The 16,600-nt window shown below is 60.1% G+C and overlaps 1 protein-coding gene across 9 annotated transcripts in view; it reads right to left on the bottom strand.

Annotated features, from left to right (window-relative positions):
• The window catches only part of CAMTA1 (calmodulin binding transcription activator 1), a 674,030-nt gene that overhangs the window by 180,173 nt on the left and 477,257 nt on the right, over positions 1 to 16,600 (bottom strand). For all 9 annotated transcript variants that reach the window (XM_070403987.1, XM_070403988.1, XM_070403989.1 and 6 more), the window contains one exon: positions 15,743 to 15,814. In XM_070403987.1, coding sequence (XP_070260088.1) covers positions 15,743 to 15,814 — 72 coding nt within the window. The remainder of the gene's footprint in view (positions 1 to 15,742; positions 15,815 to 16,600) is intronic.

Genomic DNA, 16,600 nt, shown 5'->3' with positions numbered 1-16,600 from the left:
GCTGCCCAGCAGGAAGTGCGGGATCTGAGACGAGAACCCACTGGGAGCGAAGGGTGGGGGTGGCAAGCGTTCCCTCCTGCAGCCTCCAGAGGGGCACCCAGGCCGGACCCGGCCTCTCCCTGGCCGGGGGTGATTCCCCAGGACACAAGCTGGCCCTGCAAGGAGACCATGTGGGACTCAGAACTGAGAGCCCCTCGGGGGACACCCCTGCACCCCTGGGTTTTCTGCAGCGAGGCCCAGGCAGGAGGGCCCTCTGCACAGGTGTTTGCGCCTCCCCCGCCCCCCGCCGCCCCCGCAGGGCAGTGTTTCACCAGGACTAGGGCCCAGGCTATTGGGGTTGTGCCTGGGGTGTCCTAATGGCCAGAGGGCAGCCAGCAGGTCCCCTCCCCCTCCCTCCTCCAACTGCCAGTCACTGGCCTCACCCTCAGTGCCAACCCGGCTGAGCCCAGCATGGACGGGTGAGGCAAACCCTGCGAAGCGCTTCCCTCCACGCTCATCTGTGCCCAGCGGCCCGGGGCGGGGGGGGGGGGGGGGGGGCTGAGCGGGCCACACACCTCTCTTCAGCCCTGACAGTCTTTTCCTGAGAGTGAGCAGCGAGAAATATCCAAGATAATACATGAAAACGCATGACACTTCCCAGCAGATCCCACTCAGTCACCTCCATACCTAGCTGAGCTTGGATCACCATGCGCTCTGGTCCCTGTGGAGCGAGTGCCCAGTGTCCTCACTCCCTGAGCTCCCCCGGGCCCTGGGGCTCAGCTCCTTCTCTGAGAGGCCCCTGAACCCCAAACTAGGGAAGCACCCCTGCCCCTCCCCAGGGAAGGGCAGAGTGGCGCTGAGAGCCGGCCTTGGCCCAGGGGACATGGCGAAGTGCTCAGTTCCCAGGGACAGCAAAGGAGCTTTCATCCACCCGAGATTAAATTATAGCGGAGGCGCTTCCGAACAAGGCCAAAATAGACACCAGAGACACCAGCCGCCATCAATCCCGGGACCTGCAGCCTTTCCCGGAGCGCCGGAGGAATTCTGTTTGAACGCCATCCAGGGCCCCCTGTGACAGGAGTGGCCTCTGCCTAACGAAGTTCTTGTCAGCAAACCTCCCTGACAGACACGCCATCGTCACGCCACTCCTGGCAGGGTCCCCAGAGACCCCAGCATGGGAGGAACCGAGGTGCAGGGGACTGCTCCCACCCCGGGGTGCCCGCGGGCCCGGGACGACAGGCCAGATGTCAGCTTGGACTCAGGCCCTGCCAGTTTCATGCAGGGTGGACACCGGCCGGTGGTCAGGGCAAACAGCTCCTATGAATGGAGATTGGGGTCCCAAAGATCTTAGAAGGGGCTCTGGTGTTGCAAGGAATTCCCGCTCCCCCTGCTCTCCACCCGCGTCCTGAACTGGATCGTCTCCCCACAGAACCCCGAGTGCAACAGCAGGAATCAAGTGAACCTAAAAATAACGAGCGAGGAATGACGAGCCAATGAGTAAACCTGCTAATTACAGCTTGTGAGCGCACTCCTGGCCCCGTCTCTCACCAGCGCGGCGATTTCCAACCTCTTCCACCCTCTGGCACAGAGACCAGTCACTAACGCTCTGCGGCACATCAAAAACATGTTTTTTGCTGATCTGACAAAAAAACAGTAAACTTCTGGTTCATTCACACCCATTCACCCGGACAGCTACTGTTGTGTTGGCCGTTGTCATTTTTTCATTCAACAATCTCAGGGGAAGGAGGTGTGTGCCCCTGACTGCACAGTCAGGTACCGCACGTGTTACACATTCTCGGGGCACCCGGTTGAGCATCGCTGGTCTGGGATGCAGCCTGCCCTCTGGAAGAAGCAATGATTAGATGCTTAATTATGTATGAGCCGCATCTCTCACTCGTCGGCAGCAACCGAAGATAAACCTGGTAAGTTTGCAAGAAGGTTCTAAAAGATGGGGGCTGTCCTCTTTTGGGTGATGGTATGGAGCTTAGCAGAAGCTGGGGTGCCTTCTGAGTTGTCAAGAAGCAGGCGTGGGGTTGGCCCAAGTCGAGACCCTGCTCCAAGGCATACACGCAGGGCAAGGTCACCCTGCTCTGTCCCGAGACAAAGCTAGCTTGCAGGTAAGGCCACCAGGGGACCCTCTCTGCTGTCCTTCTGGCTGACCCCTTGCTTCCCGTCCGGGATTCAGGCTTCTTGACCCTTGACCTATACACCCCTCCCACACCAGCAGCCTCACTCAACTCCTCCCCTGGGCCTGCAGCTCCCCGAAACTGCCTGCACGGGTGCCCGCAGCGCCAGCGATGGAACGCACTCGGATTTCCAGGTGCTGTACATTCGGATGAAGCTCTCTGGGTCTCCTGCCCAGAAAAGGATAAATATTTCTGATCTATAGCAAATGTGTTTTCCTTTAGCTAACATCTTGGCAGGCAAGTACACCAATCTCCCAGGAAAATCTAGGGCCTGAATAGCAAGCAGATTTTTTTCTTTCCCTGAGCAAATAGAAATTGAGTTGCTTTTCTAATGCTGCCTTTTTTTTTTTTTTTTTCCCAAACAGCAGACCTGGAGAAAAATCACAGTCCATTAAATCTGCATCTCTTGAAGGAAAAGCCCAGAAGGCCGCCTCCCCATCAAAGGCAAAATGAACAGGGTTTGGAAGTATGTTTAAAACGCACCCAGGGAGCAGCGGCCATCCCGAACAAGGCCGCTGGGCCGCGCTGGCGGGGGCTGCTGATGGCCCCTGCGAGGCAGGACGGGAGAGGCCAGCAGGTCCTACGCAGTCTGGGAAGCGGGCACAGGGAGCAAAGCTGCGGGTCCCACTGGCCCGCCTGTCACTGCCGAGGCCTCGGCTGCCCTCGGCCCCCTCTAGGCGCCACGTGACCCCAAAGCTGAGCGAAGAGCACACGCAGCAAGACCACGGGTTCCCCAAAGCGTCCTGCTTTCAAGTCATCAAGGGAGGGTCACAGGAGGACCTGAGCGTCCGGGTCCACTGATGTGTGCCCGGCCCCGGGCCACCAGGCACAGGCGTTGAGGTTATTTTCCTGCCGCCGAAAGATCTCCCCCATCGGCGTTGCTGCCCAGAGCTGCCCGGGGCTTCTGTGAGCGGGAGGCAGGGGGCGGACTACCCCTGCTCATAGGTACTTCTGAGCTGAGGACCCCCAAGCCACCGAACCAGCTCTTCTGGCCTCCACACACCTTACCCATGAAGGCCCTGCCCAGTCCAAACCGGAGCAGGGCAGAACCTTCTGGAACAGCACCCTCCCTCACGCCCATGCACTGGGAAGTTGGCTTCTTTGCCTCTTTCACTCTAAAAGGGGAGTTGGGCCCAGCCGGCGTGGCTCCGTGGTTGAGCATCAATTTATGAACCAGAAAGTCATGGATTGATTCCCAGTCAGGGCACATGCCCAGGTTGTGGGCTCCATCCCCGGTAGGGGGCGTGCAGGAGGCAGCCGATCAATGATTCTCTTTCACCATTGGTGTTTCGATCTCTCTCTCCCTCTTCCTTCCTCTCTGAAATCAATAAAAATATATTAAAAAAATAAAGTAAAAGGGGAGCCAGTTGCTCCAGTCTGGCTCACGTGGGCCGACAGGAAATAGCCCTCCCCACCAGGAGTAGATAGCACCTGTCCACCTGGGCTACCATCACGTTCTCTGCGGGGAGGGCGCCCCTTGGCCACGTGGGAGAACAGCCCATGACACAGGCTCTGCTCAGGCCCCGGGACCGGCGGCTGACACGAGTCTCCAGGTGGAAGCTCAGCCACTGGGTGGGAGCCCGAGGTGAACGTATGACAGGCCTTCAGCCGGTCACAGGTTCAACGTGAGCATCGTGTCTGTTTTGTGGGCACCCAGGGCTCCGAAGAAGGGAGCCGTCACGGTGGCATTGTGTATCCCGGAGTAGGACCACACACCCGGGGGAAGAGCTGCCTGTCACGGAGCTGGCTTCCCGTCAGGAAGCGGTATGAGTGACTTCCTTTTTAAACATTATTATCCTCTTGAAAGCAAAAGATAAAGGACGCCTCAGAGCAGCCAAATTGCTTTGGCTCAAAAAATCATTTTAAATACCATTTCCTTTAACAAGCCTATTGCCTGGGCAACGGATCAGCGCTATTCGTTTTACCCTTAGTCAGTAGGAAAAAAACCCACTGAAGTGCTTGTAACTATTTAGCTCCCTCCCTTCCTCCCCACCAGATATGTTAACTAATGACCAAAACAATGCCGCCCCGGCCAGACTTTAAGGGACTGCACAGTCAGCGCGCACGCCCAATAGATCGGAGACTACGTTCCTCGTTCCTCGGAGTCGACTCGAAACCCAACCCAACGTGGGGGTTCAGGGCTATTTCCTGCCGTTCCCAGAAGGTGCTGGTGGCAGCGCCCCCCTCTGGGCCTGTGCTCCCGAAAGCACCTGGTTAGAGCAGGAGCTCACCTTCGCCCTGAAGAGGAAGGGCAGGGGCAGTCTCCTCCCCGAGGTCTTTATGAGCGGGGAGGGTGGAGGGTGGCGGATGGAGCCCCTCTGTCTCTGCCCGGAGGGGGTCAGGCTGGGAACCACTCGGGCAGAGGCAGGGCGGACAGGGTAATCCGGGGGTGCAAGAGGCAAATGCTAAAAAGACTTGGAGGACTGGAGATGCGCAGGTGAGTCGTGCTATGGTCTCCTTATTGCACGGGGAAGAAAAGAAAGAGTTTCATTAGGTTACCTGCAGACAGACAAACCCAAACTGCACATGTGCAGAGGAGACGGCGTTCAGAGACAGGCTGAGCGGGCGGACGGAGCGGGGCGCCGGCTCGCTCTCAGTTGAGTTCACACAGGGCAGGGTCTTGCTGCTAAAACCAGAAGCCTGACCTGCTCTGGGGCCAAACCCTTGGCCCATGGGCTCAAGGTCTCCCCGGGGAGTGTCCCACCTGCCAGAGGGCAGTACGTCCGGCCCAAGGAGGCCACGCCCACCTCCACGTGGACACCCGGTTCTGGGTCCTCACACCTGGAGGGGAGGTCCCCTGTGAGCACAGCACCTTCTGGCACAGACCAGCACCGGACAGGACTCTGGCCCCGCCGGCCGGCCCCTCAGCAGGCGGAGGGGCGGGTGTTTAATGCTGCGCTTGGTCTTTGTGGCGCTGGTTCCTTTAAGGCAGTGGTTCTCAACCTTCCTAATGCTGCGACCCTTTAATACAGTTCCTCATGTTGTGGTGACCCCCAATTTCACTGTTACAAATTGAACATAATTAAAGCATAGTGATTCATCACAAAAACAATATGTAATTATATATGTGTTTTCCAATGGTCTTAGGTGACCCCTGTGAAAAGGTCGTTCGACCCCCAAAGGGGTCGCGACCCACAGGTTGAGAACCGCTGCCTTAAGGGCTCACTGCAGCACTTTCTGAAGAATGACACCGGAAACAGCCACTGCCCACGTCTAACTGCATCTCCTTCCGAACTAAGCTCTCAAAGGTGCCCCACGCGTGGGCTCGGCATCAGGTTTACGGTGAGAACAGACCGATGCTGGGTCTGGGGAGGAGCCACATACATGGCCGGCAGAACGACTCTGGTCCCCTGAGCAGCCCCTGGGGAGTGGCCGGCTGTGAGGGGAGGATGGGGAATGGTTCCACGAGAGCCCGGAGTCCTCAGCGCTCACCTCCTGGCTGCACTCTGCTGATGCTCCGTCACATCCTGGTTTCTTTGTTCAAACTGACAGCGCACGGCCAGCACGTGAGGAAGATGGGCGTCTGTGCAGACCGAACCTGACTCTCCCCGCACGCTCTGTGGCTCAGACCGTCCGCAAATCCACAAACGCCCTGGACAGCCTTCCTGATGTAGAACAGACCTTCGAGAGGGTGGAAGGTGCGGCCGGCTTTCTGAGATCAGACAGAAGGTCTGGTGTTTCCAGCAGACGGCGGGCATGGGGGGCCCGGCCCTGGCAGCCCCGGCGGGCGAGGCTGGCAGCTGTGGGAGGAGCGGCCTCTGGAGCTGCCCTGCAGGCCCCCGCCCACCAGGCACCTCCCACAGCTGCCAGGCACCTTCCACAGTTGCTGATCGCTCCATGGGGCAGGGGGTCCCAGGGAGGAAGTGGTGGGCCCATGAAGAGTGGGACTTCGACCAGCAAAGTGGAGCCAAGGGCAGCCCTGCCAGGACCCGATGCTCCATCCACCTGACTCGTCCCAGCTAGACAAGAGGGGCAGGAGGGGTGGGCTGCAGCGGAGTCAGCATCACACCTGGAGGCTGGGGAGCCCATCAGCTGCTCCCCAGGAGCAGGACAGATAAGTGACCGCCCTAGGGGCCAGGGTGGATGACCAAAGCAGACCCTGTTCAGCCTCAAAAACCTCCATGGTGACCACTTACTCGTCCTGGGGGAGACTTGAGTGGGAGCCCCTGCTTTTCATTCCCCACAGCTAGAGCCTCAGTCTTGGGCAAGGAGTGGAGAGGCCCCAAGAGGTCCTGGCCGTGGCCATGGGCTTCGCCTCCATGTCTGCCACGCGGAGACGAGAGAAAGCGGTGGGGCGCTGGAGCCGGCTCGTGCTGGCTTGTGCGAGCTGCTAGTTAACCTCTCAAAAGTGTCAAAGCCGATGGACACCAAACTGGAATCTTGGAATTGGCTGTGGTGGGAGTGTTTACACCAGTGATGGCGAATCTTTTGAGCTCGGCGAGTCAGCATTTTGAAAAACCCTAACTTAACTCTGGTGCCGTGTCACATACAGAAATTTTTTGATATTTGCAACCATAGTAAAACAAAGACTTATACTTTTGATATTTATTTTATATATTTAAATGCCATTTAACACCAAAAATGCCAAAAATCAACCAAAAAAATGAGTTCACGTGTCACCTCTGACACATGTGTCATAGGTTCGCCATCACTGGTCTACACCATGGAAATCGGCAGGCGCACCCATCAGGTGATCCGGTGTTGGTTTCTTCCCGGAGAGCCGGATGTTAAACATTTCCCCGCACCCTTGCGTTACAGGACACACTCCGAATACCCACGAAGCCTGGCCACCTCTGTCAGCCACACTAACTGAGGGCGGCGGTGTCTCTTTCCCAGAGCGTGTACCAGGCCAGGCCGGTGATCATCCAATGCCATTTCTGGAGCAGAAAGCACCGTCTGTTTCTGGTGGAGGATGGTCTTTGACATCATGAGGGCTGGCTAACGTGAGCCGGCATTTTCCCATCAGACACCAGCGGTGGGCGGCTGAGCTGTGAGCTGGTGTGGCCTGGGGTGCTGGCTTAGGGTGTTAAAGTGCCTGGATCACCCACAGTCTCCCTGGAAAGGGGTGTCCCGGAAAGAGGCCTGGCCCTGTGAAGTGGGGTTCAGCCCAGTGCTTCCTGCAATCCACCCTGAGGTTAGTCACCCAAGCTCCCCAGACAACAGCCTTTCCACGCAAACAGGGGGTCGAGCCAGGGGGTCCTGAGGCGCTTCGGGCTCAGCCTCCAATGAAGCTGAAACCTCCCAAACCCAGGGGGCCTGGTTGGCGGGGGTCTAAACCTGGCTCAGTGGGAGGGGCTCCCCTGCCCCCCTCCACCAGCCCAGAGCCTCCCAGCACCCCAGAAGCCTGCCAGTGAAGGCAGAGCGCCAATGTGGAGCCCAAGCTTCCAGGGGGTCGGCCCCCTCTGCTGCAGCTGCTGGCCCAGCGCTGCCCGAACTGCTTAACTTGTCAGGATAGGGCTGGGCCGCGGCGGCGCCATGCAGTCCTGGCCTGGCTCAGAGGTCTCACGCCTCAGCTGCCACCAAAGGCAGCTGCTCGCAGGAAGCAGAGAGCCTGGTGTGTCAGGGAGATCACGATGGCTGTCAGCGCCCTGATGCCATCAGGGGGGTGGGGGTGGCAGGGACAGCTCCTGCCCCCTCTCCCCGGGGCATGGGAGCTGACTGCTGGGCATACCCTGGAGAGAAGTGTGACACCCACAGATGGTAGCTGCCTGGCGCTGGGACACATGGGCCGTTGGTTTCCGTCTGAGAGGTCAGGGAAGGTGGGGGGTGAGGGGCAGTGGCCAGGAGAGGGGGTGGGGGAGGCAGGGCCAGGCAGGAGGTCTCAGGGCAGGTTTCTCAGTCCTCCCTTCTCGGAGGCCACAGGAGGAGCTGGGCCAGGTCTGGGCAGCTCTGGAGACGGGGCGGGAATCAGCTGGGCCAGGCCAGCTCCATGGTGAGCATGGGCCCAGCTCAGCCAGGGGCTTGGACGGGGGATGCCAGGCACAGGGGCTTGGCTGAGGCAGAGGCGCTGGTCAGGGAGGGAAGGGCCCAGACCCGGCCTGGGAGGCCTGGCGGGCGTGGGTGGTCCTGGTGGGTCTGGGTTGGCCTGGGTTTGCAACAGCCTAACAGTCATGGTGACAGTCACCACAGCTGGCGGAGGGCTCGCCTGTGTGGGCCCTAACGCAAAGCGCTGCAGACTGAGTCCCTTAGACAGCACCGCACCGTTTCACAGGGGAGACCCTGAGCCCAGGTTCGGGGTTCATTAGCCCTGAGTGACGGCTCCGTGGGCTAGAGCAACAGGATTCTGACCCGGGTCAGCCCAGCCCAGGCCTTCACAGCTGCTTCCGAGCCAAGCAACTGGTAGAGCCTGTGCCAGGGCTCCCGGGGTGGAGGAGGCCTCCTGGGAGGTGAGGGAGCTGGGACCCAGGATAACCCCAAGGGGCCGGGCACATCCACAGGGCAGATGCTCACATGAGGGAGGGCGTGGGCCCCGCAGCACCCGTGTGCTGACACCGCCCTCCGACTGTCACCCACACCAGGGACCTGGCTGGGGACTCCCCACAGGAGCCCCCTGAGCCCCTCCTTCTAGCAGCGGAGAAGCGAGGAGCCCAGAGGGTAGAATGAGCCCCATGGGAGCCCTTTTCCTTGGAACTGACAGTGTTTTCTGAGAACTCTTCTCTAAATTAAGAAATCTCCCGCAGTTCAGGGTCAACAAACCTGTCTGCACTAAATTTCCTCCTCAATCCTCCAAGCTCACCTCGCGAAGAATTCTCGGGCCTCATGTCCCCAGGGTTACCCTTCCTGGCATGTGGAGACTCGATGCCTTCTCCCCAGACTAAGGCCACTTTCAGCTGTGTCTCTAAGGAGTGAACCTTCTCCCTCTTCAGGAGAGAGGAGGGAGGAGGGAGGAGGGAGGAGGATTGGGAGAGGAGGGGAGGAAGAGGGGGGAGGAGGAGGGGAGAGGAGGGAGGAGGGAGGAGGAGAGACTTCTGTGAGGGCTGCTCTGTGGGCGGGAAGCCTCAGTGCACCTCTCACTTAGGATCCCATGAAGCCCTCAGAAGGTAAAAGCTGGCTCACAGCTCCCTGCTCCCAGGAACCAGGTGGAGAGGGAGGCAGGGTCCCTGCTAATACTCCTGGGCACCAAGGGGACCTCGGTGTGTTTGGAAAAGGAGAGGGGAAAGCCCCCAGGAAGTCCTGTCCATTTTTGGAGACTGGTGGTGGGATGGCGAGAAGTCTCCTCGGGTCCTCCCAGAGCCCTTTACTGGGAGGGGAGCGGGAGAACCGAGAGAGTGATGCCTGTGCTCACCTGTGCACATCTGTGCTCACCTGTGTACACCTTGCTCACCTGTGCACATCTGTGCTCACCTGTGTACACCTGTGCACTCCTTGCTCACCTGTGCACATCTGTGCTCACCTGTGTACACCTGTGCACTCCTTGCTCACCTGTGCACATCTGTGCACACCTGTGCTCACCTGTGCACTACTTGCTCACCTGTGCACATCTGTGCTCACCTGTCTAGCTGTCATCTTTTGCTGTGAGTCTGGAGTGCCCGGGAATACCTGCAGCCTGAGGGCCACTAGGAAGTCAAGGGCAGTAAAAGCAGTGGTGATGCCATATCATGGACCAGAGTCTATGACAGGCCCAGGATGACTACTGTCGAACACTGGGTGTCGCCAGGGGCCGAGCCTGCGTCTGACACCCACCCACGCAGCTGCTCCATCTCACACTATCAAATCACATCTGAATTTCACTCGTGCCCCTTTGAGTTCTTTCAGAGGCAAAATAGAAAGTGTTTCCTTGAGGCAAACTTTTGTCTTTGGCTTTGGAACTCCCACTTCCCCCTGTGCTCCAAAGAGGATCAGGATATTAAGGACAGAATGTCAGCGGAAGATCCCATGAAAAGGGTAATTAAACCAAAGCCCACATGAGGAGCCGTCAGAAGGGGAATCACGCAGCTTTGCCTTCTCCCGTCTTTGAGGGATGCTCTGTTGAAGGGGGGCCGGAACTGTTTGGCTTGATGAGTAAAGATAGTAACCAAACGGTATTGCCCATTGTTCTGCCTTCATATTGAAAGCGATGGCTTAGCCAAGCTGACAGCACGCCCCGTGGCCGCATAAACCCTCCGCCAACGGAAGGATTAGGAGACTGACACGTTCTGGATAATAAGACTAATTAATAATTTCCATCTCTAAGGGACAGCCGCTCTGGCAGCTCCATTCTCCCCCTGTCTGCCAGCCTGTCCTTGGCAGCCTGTCCTCTAAGGGCTGAAGGACGAGGGGGTTTGCAGGACGGCTGCAGGGGTGGCGGTCCGTCACAGCGGGGCGCCGGGGCGATGGCTAGAATGTGGAGGTTCCGTTTCACTGGCCATGGACCAAGTTCCTGCCCGAGGTTGCAGAGTAAATTAGCAAATGGGACTTGTCATCACACAGCCGCATGGGATAGGCCGAGGATTTCGCTGTTTGAGAGTTGGTCTGGACGGGCCGTCCAGGGGCTCCCCTTCCCAGCGATGCCCACCCAGCCATCCCCTGGGGCAAATGATGGCCACAGCCCCACTGCCTGGGGGCTTCCGTGTGCCAAGCACGACACTGAGGCCATGACGGGTTTCAGATCAACCCATCCTCCCAGTGACCGCAGAGAGGGCTGTGATGCCTGTGCGATTCAGAGAGGTGAACTCATCTGGCCCGAGTCACGTGGCAATAAAAGGTGGGGCTGCATCCAAACTATGGGCCTGGAGGACCACAGGGCCGGGGGCTCCCAGCAGGTAGCCAGAGGGAGTCTCCCCACTTCTTCACTGTCTCCCCCACACTCAGTGCCCGCCCCCCCGCCCCCCCTCCAGGGCTGCAGCTGCACAGGCAGCTGCAAAGCGCAAGGTGAAGGTCAGGCAGCTGCCACCTGCTCCCAGCGGACCCTCTGGGTCGGTGACCACTGGAAAAGCCAACTGCAGCCTCTCCCTGGCTGTGTCCCGGTCCCCTGAGGAGGGGGATCAGGATGAGGGAATCTTCTGGAAGATGCCTAGTCACTTTCCTTAGAGAGAATAACGGCCACTTTTGGGGAACAGCGCGTTTTTTTCTGGAGGCTTAGGGGGGCCCCACAGAGGCCTCGGCATCGTAAATTGCAATCAGGCGAAGATGCCTGAGGGGGAAGTCGTCGCGCCTTGGCGGAGATCCCGAGATCTTAATGGAACTGAGCGGCTTTGCAGAGCGCAGTAAATTCCCAGTGTCTACCTTGTCACATTATTCAGGCGCATTAAATGCAGAAAGAAATGGAAGCTGCTGGCTAGAATAGAGCTGGGACGGGAAGGCAGCGCGAGAATGTCCCTCTGGCTGCACAATTCTTCTCAGCTCCTCCACACGCTCCCCACTGTCCGTTCCCAGGTGACAGTCTTGGGGCGGATGAGCTGGGCTGGGGGTGGGCACCCTGTGCTGCGGCCTCGTCCAGTTCAGCCGTCTCCCTGCCTGGCTCTCCTTCCACCCCACCTCCCCTGTGCCCTGCCTCCCCGGCACCTCCCCTCGCTTCTCCTTCAGGGCCCACACCTGTGCCCCAGTGGCTGTGTAGTCCCAACTTCCAATATCCAGGGGTGTCAGGGCTCAAGCCCAGCTCCCCATAACTGAGATGCCCTGAAACTCGGACCCTGCACGGCCGCCACCCTCCAGTGACCCGAGAGCCCCGTCCTCGGGCCCGGGGTGCACAGGGTGTGCGTAGCCCACAGGCCTCTGTGTGCAGCCATGGGGCCGGGAAGGAGCCCCCACCGCCTCCAACCAGTGAGCTGGTCCTGGTATCCCCATGGCCCGTGAATGCTGGGGGCAGATACACAGGACGCCCCCCACTTTATGGAGCACAGAAAACATCCATTAAGCAGTTGGAGAACAAGGCAAAGAGGAGGACACTCATCAGAAGCAGAAAGTGCTTCCACATGAGCCAGAGGCCCTGGGAGGAGAGGCCCCCTGAGGCCAGGCCTCCTGGGAGCAGGCAGTGGGGGAGGGCACAGAGGGAGGAGCAGGAGGCCCTGAGTCGGCACAGGAAAATCCCAACAGGAGAGGCCACAGGGCAGGGATGCAGGCCTTGCTGTGCGGCCCAGCCCCGAGCGGCCCAGCAGAGCTCAGGGACCCACAGCTGCAGAGATGATCACGGTCAGGTCCGGGAGGCAGAGGTGAGGAGGGGGCGGCCTCTCCCAGCCTGGGTGACCTGGCTGGCCCTGCCCTGCCCTCTCCGGGTCTCAGCATGTACCCAGGCAATGCAGCTGCGAGTCCCAGGGAGCCGGGGCCTACCAGCTGTGACACACAGGCCCCCAGCGATGCTGACGATGGGACAGGTGGAGGGGTGGGCCCGCCCGCCCAGGGGCATCTCGAGGTCGCAGGCGAATCTGCTAAAGGCCTGGCTCTGGCTGAGGAGTGGCCTGAGCTCAGGTGATCTGGGCTCAGAGTGGCCTGGGGTCTCCAGATGCTACCTGGGCAGGTGACCTCATGGGGTGCCCACCAGTCACAGCGACAACCTCATGCACCTTCACTCCGGGAGGCCCTGCTCACATCCTGATAAAGTATTTATTAGCAAGAAAGGGAGGGAGGGAGGGAGGGAGGGAGGGAGGGAGGGAGGGATAGGGAGGGAGGGAGGGAGACAGAGAGAGAGAGGGGGCTCTTCTCTGAATGCCAGGTCACTCGGGCATCTGAGTGCCGCTCAGCTCCTGTCACCTCCGCGACACTCTGCTCTGGCAGGCTAGCCAGCCTCTGTGTGGGTCTGACAAGCCCACCCATTCCCTGTGGGCGTGCAGGCTGTCTGCAGCAGGCCCTGGCCCTTCCCTGTCTGGCTGAGGCTGTGCGGGCCCCTGGGGGACAGAGGGTGGCAGGTGACCTGCAGGGAGCTCACAGCCTGGCTGGAGTCCTGGCCTGGGTGGTAGATGTCTCACTGGGCCAGTGGCCTTGGGGGAGGCGGAACCAGTTTGAGGATCTCAGAGGCAGGAGTGAGTCCCCGGCCTGCAGGCAGAAGAGGCGCTGCTGCGCTGGGACAGCAGCGGGGAGAGAAGGGGCTGCTCCTTGGAGAACTAACCCTCCTTTACCCCTCCCTCCCTGCCTCCCTCCTCCCAGCTCCCTCCTTTCTGAAGGCTCCCCTGCCCCAGCGGTCAGCGCACCCCGGGCAGTGGGGCGTGAGGTGGGTGCCAGGCCACTGCCCCTTTCCCGGCAGCTGTGCTGTTCCGGGCACCGGGCCGGCCTCCTAGGAGCCAAGCTGGCACCTGAGCCGCCGCCTCCTCAGCTCTCCGCCGTCACTGTGCTGACACCTCTGCCCGCCCACTCTTGCCCTGGGTAATTGCTGTCAGAGACAAACTTGGGCCAATTTCCATCGGGGCCCGTGCCTCACGGCTCCCTTCCTGTTTCCTATCAGACGTGAAACCTGGCCCCGCCGTCCTTGTCCTGGTGTAATTAGCACCGAACAAATTGCCCCGAGCGGCTGGCTGTCGCATGGGCTCTCGGCTCCGCGCGGATGTGAGCCACACTAACTGCTTTGGCCTTGGATCCCCAATCTCCTGCTGCCCAGGATGAGCGGGGAGAGGAGCCCCGGCCTGTGAGCACTCCCTCCTGTCCCCTGCTCACCGAATCGGGAGTGACCCTGGAGGACGCAGAAGGGGTGGGAGAGGAGACAGGCCTGGATTAGCCCTGAAGAAATTGGACCCAGGGACGCTGGCCTTTGGGGAGACGCAGGCTCCCCACCAGCCAGAAGGTAACTGACCCGGACAGGCAGACGCGCCCCAGGTGTGTCTCCAGCACACGGTGGGCGGGAGTCTTGCCCCAGGGAGCAGGCTGGGGCAGAGGGCAGGACCCCTCCTACTTCCCACCTGGCCCCACAAACAGGGCAGGGGCACCTGAATCTAAGGGGAACCTGGCTCGAGGCGCCCGGCTGAGTGGGATCCAGTTTGGGGAGTAATGAGACCCTGTGGCTGCCTGGTGGTGTCTGATTCTGGGAAAGTAAATGTAGTGGAATTAAATCATCGCAAGAGTGTGATGGAATAAGAGGCGGCAGGTGGAGGCCTGGGGGTGGGAGAGGGGCCCGGAGGAGGGGAGCACCCTGGGAGGCTGGCTGGCGGGAGGGTGGCCGGCAGAAAGGGAGCGCTGGGAGGTGCTGATGGGGGCATGAGAACCGAAAAGGGAAAGAGCGCACACAGGACCCACCAGGGGCTGGAGGCCCGGGAAGGGGTGTGCAGCCGGAGCGTGGCCTGGAGGCCGGGCAGGCTCTAACCCAGTCCCCCTGCCCCTGGCACAGGAGAAAGCCACGTGCTAAATGGTGGAGCCCATTCCTGCGAACCAGACAGGGAACTATCATCCCACGACCACTGAAGGTCCCTCTCACAGGAACTCGGGTCTGAGCAGTTGGAAAGCCAGGTGCTCCCGGGCCACCGCCAAGGGAGACAGACCTGGGAGACTGGCGAAGGGCAGGTTGTCGGGAAACCGTGTCTGCAGATCAGCCTGTCCCTGGACAGCCTCCGCACCACCCGCTAATGAACTTGTCCCACCACAGACAATTGTTTCCGGGAACTGGGGGGAGGGCGAAAGGGCTTGGAGGCGGGGGAGCCTCGGCGTCCACACCAAGACGCCTCTGGGCCTGGGACACCTTCCAGGCCACCTGTCCTGGGACCAGGGCCCTCCCTGCACTCCGAGGCTGTCCTCTCTGAACACATGCCACACCCCAAGGGCACTGGGACCGCCCAGAGCACTGGGGCCTGGGTGTTGGTGAACTTGAACCACAGCGGATATAGACAGTGGACTCACAGCGGGAAAGACTAGAGCCAGCAACTCCTGGAGCAAGAACTTGGGTGATGGTGCCAGGCCCACCCACAGTGGGTTCTGACAGCAGCGGCAAATCCGAGGCCAAGCTTTGAGGACCCAGATCCAGCCTGACTGGAGGCATCCCTCCGGCCTCCCCACACACACAGCAGCCGCTTCGAGCAGGTAGGAGGACCAGCTGTGACCACCAATTGGAAGAGGCCGGCACCCAGGCCGGACTCAGCCAGGCTGTGCACCAGCACCATGGACAGCGATCTGGCAGCCAGGCCACTTTATGCAGCAAGGACACGTTCCTCCATCCTGCTACATGGCAGACATCACAAATGGATTACAGAACTCCTTCCCCTTCCCCACACTCCCAGCCAGGAGCACCTCCTCTTCCAACAAACCTCCCAATCGATCCGAGTCAATCCAACTGCAACTGCTGTGCCCCCAGAAGCCGATTTTCCACACATGCCAACCCCTGACCCGCAAGATAAAAGGAAGGTGCAGCTTGCAGCCGGCGGGCATTCCCCGGTCAGGGGCAGGACGCTCAGTCGTCCTTCTGTCCTTCTGTCCTCATCCAGAGGAAGCCAAGGCACCCGGAAGCACCCGCAGAGGCTTTACTCCCAGGGGGCAGGTGAGGACTACCCCCCTCCAGGCCCTCTCCATTTCCTGGCACCCTACACGGCACCAGGCCAGCCGCACAGCTGGCCTCGGCACACACACCGACGTCCCTGGGAAAGCTGGCCAGGGCCGCTGCACGCAGGAGCCCCCCACTCGGTCCCTCCGCAGACCCTTCCCAGCACCGGAGACGGAAGCAGCACCGAGTCCCGGCCACCTACCTGAAGGAGCCAGTAGCACCTCCGGTGGAAGGTGGGGATGATGGAAGAATGGACATAGCAGCCGTACAAGCACTAGGGAGAGAGGAAAAACGAGAATTCAGTTGGAAAGAGGGAAGGAAGAGAGGAAGACGCGCAACAGAGAAGGAGCGAGAAAGGGCCACAGACAGGGCCAGCGCCCGGGGGACCGAGGGCAGGCGCCTCTGCGTCTGGGTCCCGGACCAAGAGCCAGGGGTGGGAGGTCTGAGCGACACAGCTGGGAGTGCCAGCCAGCAGACCTGATGCGCAGCTGGGCCACTCACCCTTTCGAGGGCCATGGAGGCATGTGAGAACCCAGAAAAGCCAGGGGCCAGGGGAGGGCACATATGGATACACTTTGCCTATAATTTTAGGGGCTTGGAGTTATGCCTATGATTTTAGGGGCTTGGGTTACCCTGGAGTTCATTCATAGAGCCTCGGTCAAGGTCCCCTGGTGGACGGGGACGGGTTAAAGGTGACAAAGTCGATTCAAATACACACACACACTCCACACCTTTCCTGGCCAAGGAGCGTCAGACCAGACGGGGCCGCCCTGGCTGGTAGGAGCCCCAGGGGTGTGGGGCAGGGGAGGCCGCATCCCTAGGTCTCACCTCCAGACCCGAGAGGCCCCTGTCACACCCCGGCTTTCTGGCTCTGACTTACAGTTTGCTTATTCACAGATTCGTTTGTTCTAAGCATAAACCAGCATCTTTTGCAGATGGATTTGGTTTTAGGAAACAGCCATAGCCAGGTTGGATATAAGGTGGGATATAGGAATAAGGTGGGTGGGAACTCAAGTTCAGGGGCGGTGTGTGCGGTGGCTATGAGGAGGGACACAGACCC

This window comes from Myotis yumanensis, unplaced genomic scaffold (assembly GCF_028538775.1).
Source record: "Myotis yumanensis isolate MYYU_CA2020_CCGP unplaced genomic scaffold, mMyoYum1.0.hap1 SCAF_2, whole genome shotgun sequence".
NCBI classification, from domain to species: Eukaryota; Metazoa; Chordata; class Mammalia; order Chiroptera; family Vespertilionidae; genus Myotis; species Myotis yumanensis.
This window is presented reverse-complemented; position numbering and strand designations above follow the sequence as displayed.